The 15589-nt window shown below is 41.6% G+C and overlaps 1 protein-coding gene across 7 annotated transcripts; it reads right to left on the bottom strand.

The window, feature by feature from the left end:
• Nucleotides 1-1338: 1338 nt before the first annotated feature.
• Nucleotides 1339-15299, bottom strand: si:ch211-221n20.8 (fibrillin-2). 7 transcript variants are annotated; one of them, XM_039606350.1, is made up of 22 exons: nucleotides 14883-15289; nucleotides 14306-14437; nucleotides 14147-14213; nucleotides 13839-14015; nucleotides 13386-13511; nucleotides 13103-13243; nucleotides 12800-12925; nucleotides 11950-12072; nucleotides 11652-11774; nucleotides 11434-11556; nucleotides 9764-9886; nucleotides 9333-9455; nucleotides 8837-8962; nucleotides 8188-8316; nucleotides 7985-8077; nucleotides 7705-7800; nucleotides 6693-6788; nucleotides 6412-6507; nucleotides 4715-4816; nucleotides 4532-4637; nucleotides 2443-2559; nucleotides 1339-2104 (listed from the first exon to the last, which is right to left on the bottom strand). In XM_039606350.1, the coding sequence occupies exons 1-22, from the start codon at nucleotides 14973-14975 to the stop codon at nucleotides 2026-2028; spliced, it is 2517 nt and encodes an 838-aa protein (XP_039462284.1). In that variant the 5' UTR covers nucleotides 14976-15289; the 3' UTR covers nucleotides 1339-2025. The 7 variants fall into 7 exon arrangements, 5 of the variants coding, with proteins under 5 accessions (XP_039462284.1, XP_039462285.1, XP_039462287.1 ...); XM_039606351.1 differs by having other exon boundaries at nucleotides 13839-14012; XM_039606353.1 differs by having other exon boundaries at nucleotides 14867-15287.
• Between the last annotated feature and the right edge of the window lie 290 nt (nucleotides 15300-15589).

Below are 15589 nucleotides of genomic sequence, written 5' to 3'. Positions count from 1 at the left end.
GACCTATTCAACCTTCCCTCAGGGAAGCGTTGCAGGTGCATCAGTACAAAGACTGACAGACTCAAGAACAGTTTCTTTCCAAAAGCCATAACCGCCCTCAACTCACACATGCACTGACAACACAGTTTCACCCCCCAAGGACTTCCTTCTATACACAGACTATGCAAACTACCATCATTACTGTGCAATATTTAATTTACATGCAATACCCCACACTGTAAATACAAAACCCTATTGATTTCTTTAATATTTTTATATAGCGCCACAGAAACTGCTGATGTGTATATAGTGCTGCAGAACTGTGCACCTTCCCGCCTCTTTTTTTCTACATGTCTGTACTGGGTAGGACTTGCTCTGAATCTCATTGTACATGTGTATGAATAGTGACAATAAAAGGCATTCTATTCTATTCTGTTCTTTTTTGTTGCATAGAAAAAGTCCTTGCTAAATTCATAAATGCTCTCACAAATGCCGATCCAGTTGAAGTTCTTGTGGATAATGTCAAATGTTAACTACTGTTAATGGAATATTTCAGTAATCATCACTTGCATCTGTGTGTAAACTTCCAAAACAAATCTTTTTTTGCAAGATTTGATCAAATATAAAAAAAACAATATAAAAAATATATTTAAAAAAACACAAACATTGACCATATTTAATGCCATACATTAGTGCCATACCATATTTAAAGCAGCTTCAGCTTGCTTTTGTTAGCAAGCTGAATCTGAATCTGCATGGAACAGAATAGAGCACAGACTTCTTGGATGAGCTGTTCCTTGCAGAAGGCTTTATTACTTGCCCTAATAGACACTAATAGGCACCAAGACCACAGTCGATAGGTCCAGTTCAATATTCGCAGAGGTCAAGCTTAGCAGGTGGCAATCAACCATGGGGGTCTGTGATGACCCAGCTGTCAGTCAAAGCACTCAGAGGCCAGCCGTGTCGCTTCAGTTCAGTTTGCAGGGATTCGTTTAAGCATAGATCTGTCCCGCCTCAGCAATTCAGTCAAGTTCAGGTCTCAACATCGACTAGGCCATTGCAACACCTTGATTCTTTCCTTTTATAGCCATTCTGTTATAGATTAGTGTCCTGTTGCATGACCCAGTTTCTGCCAAGCCTTATCTGTCAGACAGATAGCCTCACATTTGACTCTAAAATACTTTGGTACACACAGAAGTTGATGGTGAACGCCTCGTCTGGGTTTATGCCCTCTCCCCACTTTCCTCTGCTACACTTCACAGATATCCCCAAAAAATTATTGATTTAATTCTTTTTTTTAGGAGTTTTGATCAGTTAGGAGAATAAAACACATGCTTTCCTTTGTCAAAAGAAGGAGCAGTAATATAGGCAATAGTTTATTTTGAATTTGTCACTTTAGGCATGTTTTATGTCGCTATCATTGTTAATCTAGAGAAAAAACATGAGTAGAGCTCAAAACAAAAAACAGGCAGGATGTTAGCTATCTGAGTAGTAACCGAGCCACGGAGGCGACTGGGTTCGTTTGAATATACGTTCAAAACAAACATGTTGGGAAAATCATGATTTTCACTTTTTCAAGCTGATTAATGTTTTACAGGAATTTCAAACTAAACACTGAACTTGTGCTTATTTCATAAAAGGTTGATTATCAGTACTACAGTGATAACATGGCTTACAATAAAACTGCTGCTGTTATGAGATCTGTTCTGAGATGACTACAGAAATACTCAAAAACTGTCCCGTTCGAACATCTACTTAGCGTGCTTGTGTGAGAGTTCATCTTCAAATATTTCTTGTCTATATTTTTATTCCATCGCTGACATGATTTCATAGACATTATAAACCTTCTTAATGACAGAAGTGTATTTTCATTTCAACACAGGGGCTGACAATCAGGTAAGACTTCTCCCAGAGAAGCTGCAACACCCTCAGCACTTTACATACGATGTTACGTCAGTCCATTTCTATCTTCCTGTGTTGGCCAAACGATTGTCTGGAGGATGACATTTTCTTATGACAAACCACTTTCACTGTATCCAGCGCTGCTTATCTGCTCTTCCCCTGTGGACACTGGATTTTGTAGCCCACCCTGTAGGCCTGCAGGTATACACGTGCCTGGTTTATCCTGGAAACACAACCACAATCACACAACTGTGTAATATTGTATTCTAATCAAACTGGATTAACACAACCTTTAACATATGTTAAATAATTTGCACCTCTTAAATTCAGTCATGCCTCACTTTTCATTGCGTTATTGGAAACCCTTTAAAAATACCTTCATGGCTTACTTAATCCAGTTAAGGGCGAAAGTAATTACATAAAGAATAGCTGACAGTAAAGTTCTTGAAAGTTCATTTCTTTGACAGGAAATTAAACCATCTTGTGATTAGGAAAAACTGCAACTGCTGCCAGATACTTCATGAATTAGTGTTGGAGAATGCAGGAGGAAAAACAGCTAACCTGTATTTAGTACAAAGCTGAACTCCGAAGGGTCCACAGCGGTCAACGTAGCTTTCCCTAAATGCTTTCCTCACCCCTCGAGCCATACTCACTATTGTAGTGACCACTGGGCACGTCCTAGGACACAAATAAACACAAGACATGTACTGCAGTAAGTTGCTGTACCTAAACAACTGAGAACAACAGATGACCTCACATTTGACCCTAGAACACTTTGGTACACAGGGAAGTTTATGGTGAAATCGTCACCTCTGCACCACTGTGCTTGACAGTATCAGGTGTTTGTTCTGATATACTGTGATTGTTATGTCAAAAGTGGTGCATTATCGCCAAATATTTCCACTTTGAAATCGTCTGTCTAAAGGACATTGTTCCAAAAGTTTTCTGGTTTGTTCAGATGCAACTTTGCAAACCTAAGCCATGCTGCCATGTACTTTTTGAAGAAACACAGACATAAAGAGGAATACATTTCTCTCTATGTAAGAAATCCTTCTCATAAATTTTAAGGGCTTGAATAATCAGGCCCCATCTTATCTAAAGACCTTATAGTACCCGTATCACCCCATTAAAGCACCCAAGATGTAGCTCTTGGGATTGTTGCAATTTCTCTGAGAAATGCACAGACTGACCTCAGTATGAATTTCTATAACTCCTGGGAAGTTTGTGGCATTGTGTTAACACATGCCTGAATGCTCCAGACAAGCAAACTGCCAAATCTTCAGCTCTTATAGAGTTGGCAACGCTTGCTGTTAATCAAGGGCAATAGATTAACAGGACCAGGCTACTACTTTTTTATTTCTGTGTCCACAGAGTCCTGTGAAAACTTTCTTTTGCATATGATTTTAGTTTTGTCCTGTTGGTTTGTTGTGTTTATTACTGTTTAATTACTTCAAGGCACTGATTGATGCATTGGGGCTAATTTGCAAGCTAGTAAAACTCAAATTTTGGGATTTCTAATCCTCCCTGAGATTTCGATTTTGTTGTAATGCTGAGTTTTATATGGGGAGGTTTGTTTTTCCAAAAAGAATATTGATAATGTCGAATTATGAAATTTGCACCAGGTTCTGTTTGGACAAATTAGGTCCCCTAAAATTAATTAATTTTAGGTAAGATTAATATTTTGTTTGTAAAGGAAAATAGGGAGGTTCGACCAACAATGTAAATCATCTTGTACCACTTTGAGTGACAGAGTTTAACTGAAGCTAAACAACTCTTAAAGTTTGGGGGAAATGTTAATCTGAGATATTTAATATTGCCTGTGTGGAGGTGATTTGGTGGCATCAAGGCTGTAGCACAGACAAGCTGGAAGAGGACCCCATAACACTGGAGGATCCGCGTGACAGCAAACAGACCCAAACCCCAGGAAGGACACTAGCCAGCATAACCAGGGCACCAGGGCACACCCCCAGGATGACCCAGCCCCACGGGGCCCCCACCCGACCAAGTTAATGGCAAGGTTTGAGTACTGCCTCAGGTATTTTATTTATCTTTATTTATTTTTTAAGTCCAGCACAGAGTTAAAGTCTCTTCCTATTGTATGATGAGTTCTGTGCTGGGTGTCATCTTTATTGAGGTCAATTAAATAAGCAATTTTGAGGGGAATGTTTTCAATATAAATGCTGATAAGTACAAATCTTCTTCCTGGGTCTTTCTGTGATTGTAGTTTTGTGAGAGAAATTAATTCTGTTGTTATTCAAAATAGCAGCAGTGTTATAATTAGCTGCGAATATGTGGGGAAATTGCAGTGACTTTAATGCTGTACTTTTTGTGTCTGAGTTTCTTGGAGTAGACATGCATCTGACCATGGATTTATTAACTCTCTGAAAAGCCTTCAGTTGATACAATAATCTGTAGCAAGAGTACTGACAGGGACTAGAAAGAGAAACCAAATTTCTCTCATATGGCTTCTCTTCGTTGGCTCCCTGTTAAATCCAGAATTCAATTTAAAATCCTTCTCATAAAATACAAGGTCTTGAATAATCAGACCTCATCTTATCTAAAGACCTAATAGTACCATATCACCCCATTAAAGCACTTCACTCTGTGAGATATGTTGTGTATGGATGCTGTAGAAGTTATTGATACTCACAGTCTCTCACAGTGCAGGCCCGCAGTGCCCTCTGGACAGGTACAAGTGCTGTGGGGGCTGCATGTGCCTCCATGTTGACAAGGTGGCACACAGGGTGTAGTCACCGCTGCAGACACAGCACACAGGATCATCTTTTGTACACGTACTGTATATGTACACATTATTCCGCACTCATGGACTAACCTTGTTCACAGAGCTCTCCAGTGAAACCTTTGGTACAGCGGCACCGGTTGAGGCCCACACACACGCCACCATTTTTGCAAGGTTTCTGGCACACAACAGGCTCTGATCAAGACAGAAAAAAAAGAATGCATAAATCCAAACACATTAAGTCTTCTTACTAAACTTGGAGCATAGATTATTTAGAGTATTTGGACAGTTATAAATTACACAATGAGCAGAACATACATTTATCAACAACAGTGTAAGAACAAAAAGCTGGACGGTGTTTCCGCTTATAAGTATGGAGCAACTTCTTCTGTGTGTTCTTGTAGGAATGAATATGTGACTATAGCCAAAGGGATGTAATTGTCACGGGAAGCGGATCAGAATCAGGTGCAGACTGAAAGTCACAAGTTAACAGTTCTTCATTCACACAAAAACACCAGGTGCAGAATATATACAGGTGGTGATAAGCCAGAGATCTATGGGAAGGTTCAGGGAAGGGAAACAGGTCCTTCTCACTCGTACGCCAAATCACTGCTCCACACGCTCAACTCGCTCGCTCTGCTCGGGAAATCCCACACACACGCCACTCCAAACTGCCAACATCCACGCTCAATGTTCCAAAGTTCGGGGTAACAGGGCAGGTCCGGAGAATCTATTTACAGGAAGACGAAAGTAACGAATAGGAAAACACACGAAGAAACTAGAACCCACATGTCAAACTCAATAGTCTAACGACGTGGAGCTTAGAGCCTCTGCCTTAAGAAGTGGCCAAGGAACATGATGATGAATCACCGGCGCGTGATTAGAAGCAGGTGCGTGGGACAAAAGCAGAAGCTCGCAGTGAGCTCCACCCAGGCAGAGCGATGAGAGAAAGAGAGCAAAACCAAAACACATGTAGCCTTGCAGGGCCGGCCGGGCAGGGACCGTGACAGTAATGACATTAATTCTCTTTCCACTTAAAAACACTGTTACTGATTAGAGAAATAAAAGCTCCAGATGAAAGTCTGGACATTAGAAACATGTTGATTATGAAGCTATGCACTGGCAGACACCATAGCATGTTGTGATTGCAGGGCTTAGCTCTACACCACTGACACAGAAGAAAAATGTGCAGATTTTCAATAATTACTGAATATGCTCTGAAATGCCAGGTGACAAAACAGGATGGAACATTAAACACTGCATATTTGTCGGTGTCTGGTTTCAAATATAAGAGAAAGAGTCCAGAAATATGTCAAATGATTGCTTCTCTCCACCCATAAGCACATTAGAATAAAAGACATTATCTCATCTTATTTGGTCAACAACAACAACAACAACGATAGAGTAGTGCAACAATGGAAACAAACAGCAAGCAACAGGGAGAAGAAGAAACCATGGGAAACCTTGCTGCATCCACAGGTGTCAACATCTAATTTCACATCCAATATCACACTTTGAAGGCCTTCGGGCCTTTAGCAGGATAAAGCCTCCTGCTGCACAGAAGCAAATCAAACTCACTGCATAGAGCAAAGTCATCCGAAGACATGAGAAGCTTTATATTACCTTTTTTTTTTTTTAAATAAACATAAGTGGTTGTTAAAATTACATCCATGATAATTTGTAATTTACTGTGTAAACATGGTTTAATCATATTTTTTGAGTCTGAATATATTTTAATTATACAGCAAAAGCTACACAGAGATACAGTAACACAGAATGACTGATCTCACCTATCTGGCATCGAGCTCCTTGCCATCCACCAACACATGTGCATTTGTTGACGTCCACACATCTTCCCCCATTTTGACAGGCAGGAGTGCAAAGGGCTACAAAAAGCAAAATGATGTAGTAACACACAGTCTGTGCAGAAAAATGTGTTCATGCTTTTTTTGTTTTTCTGCCATACTATAGCCCATATTTTACCAGAAACAGTTTGGAGGCAGGTGGACGGGTAAATCTCAGTGGTGCCAACACACCTGGGATAATTCATTTATTGTATTATGTTACTCACGCAAGAGGCACTGGGGGCCAGTGTAGTCAGAGGGACACTGGCAGGTATCAGGTCCCACACAGCGACCCCCGTTAGCACAAGGCAACTCACACACAGCTGAGAAAGGGGAAGAGACATGAAGAAAAGTCAAAGTGTTACGGCTGCGGCCATATGACCACTGTGTGCTGTCTTGTTCTGTCTCTCTACTGTGTTTTAGACTCTTTGCAGGTCCATCCTCTAATGAAGAGTAGCGAGCGGCTGATTGGCCCGTGGAACACGTGCCCACGTTCAAAAGCCGCTCTGACAGCTCCGGGAGAGAGAGAGAAGCGGCGGCGGTTTGACAGCCGACGCGGTCCTGGCCCTGGTTTCCAGCTTATACCTTTTGTTGTGTATTTGTGTGAGCGTGTTCGGTGAGAGCAGCTCCTAGTGTGTTAACTTAGTGCTTAGGCACTTATAGGCTGAAGCAGAAGGGGTGAGCCGCCTTTTTCTTTGGAACAGTTTTCTCCTGTTTTCCGGGTTAGGGAGCGAGGGTTAGTATTGTCATTTGTTTGTTTTATTTCTTTCATAGGGTTTAGTTAGTTTTCTCTGGTGGGATTTAGTTGGTTTTGTTTATTGTTTTGGCCTGGGTTCACCCTGGAGCTATGCTTCATCACCTTTAATAAAATCACTTTTTTACTCACAACTGGTTTTTGGATGTTTGGCTTGGGAACCAGGGCGGGTATTTGTCTCTCTCTCTTCCAACCTTTATGTGCGTCTCCACCCGCCTAGACTGGGGGCGTAACACAAAGCTAACAATCAAATCCAGAAGAAAACGGCATTGTGACACACACGTCACCTGTGCACATGCATTTATACATGCATGGATATATGTCAGCCTCTGTGTTAAAAGCATTTTCTGGGCAACACATTGATGTAAACAGTGCTTCTCTAAACACTGTCCACTCTTTTTATTTGATGTAACACCTGTCCCTCTCTTTTCACAGTCATGCCTCAGCCAAGTGGGAGTGTTTAATGATCCCCAAAGGCAGTGTACCTGTGTGGCAGCCTGCTCCTGTCCAGCCACGAGGACACAAACACTCGTTCCAGCGCATACAGGTACCTCCATGAGCGCAGGGCGGGGAGCACATGGCTGAAACATGCAACGAAAAGGGCTATAATACTCCTCTTTGCATTAAAACCTTATTCTAACCTCAAAGGACACCAAAAGTGCACAAAAAAGAGACACAAATTAACTTTAATTTAATCTGCACAGTCTATATTCCTGTGAAAAAACATTTTAATTATATATATGCTATGTGTAACGTTTATTGTACCTGAGCAGCCCACTCCAGGATAGCCTGGAGGACAGTCGCAAATGTTCGGGGCAACACACACTCCATAGTTCTGACAAGGGGGGTCGCACACAGCTGGAAAGGCAGAGAGGCTAATAAAGATAAGTGAAGGAATTGAAATAAATCTATTTTTAGATTTTTAAAAAGTCCTTAACACTACATAAGATGTATTATGTTTGACTCACGCTGACACTTGGTGGGGTCATCTTTTCTAATTATATAGCCTTCCTTGCAGGTGCAGTTAAACCCACCAGGATGGTTCACACACAGCTGCTCGCAGCCTCCATTAGTGAAGTCTTCACACTCGTTCACATCTCATGACAGAAGACAGAAGGAGGGCAATTAAACATTAAACCTACATGACAGTTGCTTAATTTATGGTTGGCTAAGGCATGCCCGCCATGTATTCATTCAAGGGAGTCATTAGTCCATAACAGACTATCAAACTATCAAATTTCCTTTTTTATGAATAGCTTCATGAAAAGAAATCACATGGCGAATGCAACGCAAATGAGAAGCCGATCTAATCTCTGAAAGCCTCTCTGGCTCTTCAGCCTTTTTGTTAATCAATCTTAAAGACTACAACAATAAATTGCTGTCTGGATAATCTACACTCATCGGCCACTTTTGCTAGTTTTGCTTCGACTTTTTTTTTCGTGTGGCAGAAACGGGCTTCCATACATAACAGTAGCTTTGCCATCAAACAAAGAAGACCAAGACATACAGAAATATTAAATATTCCGCTTAATTTACAGAGCGAAACGTTGAAGCCGATCAAGAGTAAACAAAAAGTAATGTAGTAATAAAGTGCTGGCAGTGAACATGAACTCTCACCCACACAGCTCCTCGCGTCTTCATCCAGTTGCCAGCCAGCTTGACAGCTGCACTGAACATGGCCCTCAGCCCTTACAGTGCACATATGGTCACAACCACCATTTCTCAGCTTACAGGATGTAGCATCTTTTTGGGTAAAATAATAATAATAATTTTTAGCTTGGTACACAGAAATACTGAACATTAAAGGAGACTCGTAAAATGAGTGAACTCGCTATTTCAGCTTCTAAATTGTGAAATTTGGTGCTATGCTTCTTCTTTTTGATAGAAGAAGCAATGTTTCCAGGTTTTGGACTGCTGATCAGAAGGAAAGAAATATATTCAGCTGTGTCATGTCACGCTGAAAGATTTGATCTTGACGAAAAATCTGTGATAAAACCCCAGGACAGGAGTTCTTAATAAGATTTTTTTATTCAGATTTGAAAGAAGTGCCTACCTTCTGTTTTTTTTTAATAATTATATATTTTTGTACACAAAAGACTGTAATCAAACTTACTCCTGCAGTTTAGGTTGTCTATGTCTAACAGCAGAGGAGGGGGGCAGTGGCAAGTATGTCCCCCTGGAGAATTAGTGCAGGTGTGGGAACAGCCGCCATTCTGGAGTTTACATTCATCGATGTCTATGCATACAAACCCACACACAGAAACACACAGATCATAAACATCATTTTTGGACATCTCTCTCTTATGCATGCAACAGATTCCTCACAGTCTGGTTTTCTCATCTCACTAATTCTCCAAAATGTGCCCTCAGGACAACTATTTCCAGAATGTCTGCACAGAAAATATGCACAAAAAAACAGAATCACATGCACCAAAATAATTAAGAGATAAGACATATTCATGGCAGATTCCTACTGATGCTTGGCATGTTTAAATGACTGAAAATGATTGGGTAAACAGCAGTGAGTGTTTAAGAGGGACTGACCCACGCAGGTGTGGCCATCAATGTGCAGCTGGTAGCCGGGTCTGCAGGAGCAGTGGAAAGAGCCCTGAGTATTGATGCAAATGTGCTCGCAAGTCCCATTTACTGCCACGCACTCATCCACATCTGGAGAGATCAGCAACATTTAGATTACTCTTGTGCCATGGCAAAACATGAAATACATTCTGCACAAGGACTCATTTAGACTTTTGAAACATTTGAAATTCTATAAGCACAAAATTGCACAAACCTGGAATACCAGCTAAGTGCAGAGTGACTGAATGGAGAGAGCAACAATGCCTATGTCTTTTGAGAATGATGCAGAAGCCCACAGAGATGATCTTTGCTGCCCTCTGTTGACTAGCCGCACTATGACTTGACCTTATAACCTCCTCTCTATTTCAATGCAAATTTGGGATTATTAGAAAGAAGAAATACAGCAGCTGTGTTTAGGTTTCAATTTAACTGGTTACTGTGTGTAACTGATGAAAATGAAGAGGACAGTTACATTTTAACTACTGTACTGCCCATCTGATTGGCTGGTATGGTGTGTGGTGCAGTACATTTTAGACTGCAGTTTGTTTTACTTCACTCATCAATAATAAAGGCAGTTTAAAGGTCTCACAGCCATGCACTGTGAGATTTTAGCAGTTTCATACATTTACTGCAAGCAAAACTATGATGCAAGTACCTAATAAAAATGTGTATGACATCAGATTTGACATATACAGACTGTGCAACAATAACAATAACAATAACAATAATAATAATAATAATAATAATAATAATAATAACAGAGGTCTTGATCCATAGCTGTAGTTCCTTATCTATTCTGCTGCCGTTCCCGTTTGTTTCACTTAATCTGTTTGGTTTGGACGGTGTTATGTCATCAGCCAGAGGTCATCCTAAATTTCTGAATTTTGTCCTGGACTACTTTTGGTCGCAATAACATTAAAATAAACTCCTCTGACAGTAGCAAAGCCCACATTTTAGAGTTAATGCAAACAATATACCCAATACTTGGATTATATGGAGCTTTAGAGAATAAGCAGAGGGGAACAGGTAGACACAATCATGTGGCAAATAAAATTTTCACATGACTCTATGCAGTCAAGTGAAAAAGTAAGCACACCCCATTATTCAGCAGCTTGTAGAACCACTGTTAGCAGCAATAACTTGATTTCAGCACCTCAATTCTCTCCTTTTCTCTCCATTGTTGTAGGCTTGCTGTTCTGCTGGGAATCATTTCCCTGTTTCATGACCAAGCCAAGCTTTAGCTGTGAGGTCGACTCGATGACTGAAAGGTGCCCAGGTCCTGCGGCTGCAAAACAAGCCTAAATCATCAACTCACTTATACCAACTGTCAAGCACCATCCACCATGGTGCTTGACAGAAATGTGGCACTGTGCATTACGGAGTAACATCCTAGGAACTAGCTAGTATTTACATTAAGGGTGTGCTTACTTTTTCACTAGATCCACAAAACAGTCGAATATGATTATTTATAGAACACATTTCACAATAATAAAAGTTGTACAACTGTTAACCCACAGAAAGAAGCAAGAAGCCTATTTTCTAAAATGTCAAACTACTTTTTTTTTAAAGAAACATAAGAAAAAGTCATGCTTACTCATGCCTACTTTAATAACATCCTACTACAGCCTGCCTTTTACCTGTGCAGCTGTGTCCGTCCGGGTCCAGCTGGTAACCCGAGGCACACTGGCAGCTGTAGCTTCCTGGCTCATTGGTGCAGTTGTGTTCACAGTGACCATTGTTCACAACACACTCATCAATGTCTGTAAACAAACACATGTAATGCTCGTACAGAGAAAGTAATGCTTGCATGATACAAGTGGGTAACAACAAACAAACACACACACCCCTTACCCACCAAAACAAGAGTGTCCATCGCCGTTGAAGCCCTGGTAACACTGACAGAAATATGACCCGATGATGTTACCGCACCGAGCGTTGGCGTCACACGTGTGACCACCAGATACACACTCATTCTCATCTGAAGACAGACAGAGAGCTAGTTCATTTCTATTCAGTAAAGCTTATACTACCACTTGGGATAATTTTAATGGAAGGGATAACAGCAAGCATTAAAACACGCGCACACAAGGAAGCTGACCCCGTCCACAGGAAACAGAGTTTTCCACGGAGGGACGTCAGCACTAATTGCTTACCTTCACAGTGTGTGCCGTTTCCCCGGTAACCCGGTCGACAAACACACTTGTAGCTCCCAAGCGTGTTCTCACATACACTCCGACCATCACACACCGCGGGACTCTCTATACATTCATCCACATCTGGGACAGAGACAAAAGGACAGAATAATTTAGTGACATATGGATCCAACATATGACTTCTTCTTCTATGCATTGTTGACACAATTTGCAATTAGAAATTATATCATCTAGAGAAAAGGAAATTTAATTCCTGCAAAGCACTTCCTTAATTTACTGGAAAGCAACAAAGGTACGAAGTCATTTTCATGTCAACAACCTTGTTTTAAATAACTGTCACTGAACCACTTTGGGAAGCTGTGGTAATAGATTACTTCTTTTTCTTCTTTTAATTCCCCTTTAGTCCATTTAACATTGTTACTTTCTGACAGTAGTGGTAAAATCATAGTACCTAATCAAACACAGCGCAGATGTTACTATGAAAATTTCAGCCATGAAAAGCAGGCACAGGAGGCACATCACACCTTGGCACACAGAGTAGCCTGGGCACACAGGACGTGCTGGAGGACCAGGGGTGCAAAGAAGTCGAAAAGAAAGAGAACAGACTTTTTTTTTTTCTTACAGAAAAAAAGAGGAAATCAGCCCTTAACGTTAGGGTGAAAGAGGGACAGGAGCATATGTAAGCAGGCAAAGCAGCAGAATGAAGCTGTATCTTGCTGCAAAGCATTTCTTTCTGTCAGACAAAGTTCTTACTTTGCAGAAACTCAAACGAAGTATGTTAAAAATTCAAAACACCAGATCAAATCTGGACATCAGCCTTTTTCAGTCGTGGTGATGTTTAATGATTTACCGACACAAGCAGAAGTCTCTGCTCTGAAGCCCAGCTGGCACTGGCATGAAAAGCTGCCAGGAGTGTTAACGCACACATTTCCCAGCTCGCGGCGACACAGCTCCTCAAAGCCGCACTCATCCACATCTACAGGGGAGTAACACCAATAAATTGTAAGAAAAATGGCCAAGTTTAACAGATGCAAACATTTAAATCATCCCGGGTTATGATGTAGTGTGTCAGCCTGTATTTTATGCTGTTATACGTTTGGATGTACATGCATATTTTATCAAAACGCACACCAGACTTCAACATTAACCTCACCTACACAGCCTCGCCCATTTGTAGTCATCACATATCCCTCAGGGCACGAACAGGTGAAGGAGCCAGGTGTGTTTTTGCACTCAGCCTCGCCTTGACAGGCTTGCAGGCCTGTCACAGCGGCCAAAGCGCACTCGTCAACATCTGCAAGACCCGTAAGAAACACGTAAATTATGATCGTACTAAAGAGGCTCTGTGAAAAATTTCTGAAAACCTGCATCGGACATTTCTTTTTTCCCCACAAACACACACACAAATAGATAGACACACACAGAGGTTGACGAACCCTGGCACCCCTCAGAACCCATCAGGTAACCACGGAGACAGCTACACGAGTAAGAGCCGGGGTTATTAATGCAGCTGGCATGGAGGCCACATGGTCCTGGTCTCTCTCCTTCGCACTCATCAACATCTGTCCAACAGAGATAATACGCTTAATCTAACTCAGACACCTGCAGTTTTACATGGTGCTGTCAAGCTGACAAAAAATATATGAATAATATATAACACAGCGCTGAAATATTAAATGCTAAAGTTTTGTAAATAAATTATACTGCAGTTAGATCAACTGGTAGCTTGTTTCTCGTCACTCACGCTTCTGAAAATTTGCGCAGTACAGTTAAAAGTTTAAACACAACCGTGACACAGATTAATATTTTCCAAAACGGAGTATTTTTTTTTTTTTTTGTGATATTCCAATTCTACGAAAAGCACTTTCCCAGTTTTGATGACTTCTCACCTTTACACTCGGCTGCTCCTCCCAAGGTGAAGCCCTTGGGGCAAGTACAGTTGTCACCATCCTTTACCATGATGGATGGACAGATGCAGACATTGCTGCTCTCATGCATCAGCTGGTTTCCTGGACACTGTGGAGCAAGGCTAGAGTTTGGGGAAGTTGTGGTAGTCAAAGGAGCTGCTAATGCAAAGAAAAAGAGGGAGCTGCTGAAAGGATGGTGCAAAATGCTGAAATGTAAGACAGAGCACAACAAAAGAGAGAAAAAATAAACACAACAAAAGTCAAAATGACCAAAAAAACAAAAAACTCACAGGTTGTAGGTGTGTGGCTTGGTGTTGGTTCACTGACATTTCTGAGTGCACTCTCGTTCACCTGGGTCTGCAGCAGGAAAAGGCAACAAGCTGAGACTTATTTATAGTCTGATGCTGTCAGACTAACATACATGTAAGAAGCTTTCCTAAACCACTCGCCTGGCTCTTAGTGAACACTGTGTGTTTCACTACTTCGTTGTCATTTTCCTCAGGGCTGCTCAGAGGTTCAGCCATGGACATCAGCAGCAGGCCTGCTGACAGGAGAGTCCAGAGGTGAGCCATCACCTGAATCTGTGTGGAGAGGAAGAGGAGAAGATGAGGTTACATCAACAAACCAGAGTTTAAAAATAGATAAAATGGCACAGAGCATTTCATAGTTACTGTAAAGGTGCTCACCTTTATATTGAAAACACAGAGGCACACAGACACACAGTGCGTGTCCGGGCAGGCAAAACAACAGCACGAGGGGGGAAAGAGCACTCTGTTATTAAGTTAACCCCCAAGGCTGTCTGCACTGAACAAAAGACTTGCACCAACTGCAGTTTCACCTATAAATCACACTGAAATGTGTCTAATATAAGTGAGAAGATAAGATTTGGCAGCATCTGTATTATCCTGAAACTCTTTGCGAGAACAGCTAATAGAAGGCGATAAAAACAAACTGTTTCTGTGAGTTGGTGCGAAGCAAAAGATGCGTAGAAGTCGCATAAATCGACGTACCTGGGTTTAGACTTACTCTCACGTAGAGGGCTCGGGAACACTGAGATTTCCAGATGCCACAAAGCGATCCGGTTCTACAGTGTATCTTCTCCAGAGACGAGGCGCTCATGCAGGCGCACGCCAGCTATGCCAAGAGTAGGGGGGCTGTACGATCCTGCAGTGACTCCACATCCTGTCCCGGAGCTCTGCACTTCCCATTCCACAAATCCCAAATCACCGCAAACAGGCAGCAAAAGGCTGGCCTGGAGGCTGTGTCTAGGTGGCCCTGCTTTAAACCCTGGCGTGGATATCATAAACAAGCCCCGGAACACGGGAGGCCAAATCCTTTCAGCTCAGCTTCCCTGGGCAGTTCATACAAACACGCCAACGTAGAATCAAACTGATGAGAGCGAAAGATGAAAGCTCACCTTTGGTTTAGAAATAGTTCTGTGGTAACTTGGGACTGTGATAAGTGGGGTTCTCGACAAGGGGTCTAATCGTTTGGCTTAACTGTAAGAAATACCCCCTACAGGGCATTCCACGCAGGCCACTGCACCCTGCATCTTACAGGAGAGTGAGGCACAGTCCCCCCCCCTTTGAAAAAAAACCTTTTCCTTCAGGACATTGAGTGAAAAAAAGCCTCACAAATCACAGTTCTCTGAATTTCACTGACTCATTGTTATTTTTCCCATAAAGCGTTTTTTCTTTTCTTTTTTTTCTGCGCACATTTCAGTCACAGCTTTA

This window comes from Oreochromis aureus, linkage group 23 (genome assembly GCF_013358895.1).
Source record: "Oreochromis aureus strain Israel breed Guangdong linkage group 23, ZZ_aureus, whole genome shotgun sequence".
Lineage (NCBI taxonomy): Eukaryota > Metazoa > Chordata > Actinopteri > Cichliformes > Cichlidae > Oreochromis > Oreochromis aureus.
This window is presented reverse-complemented; position numbering and strand designations above follow the sequence as displayed.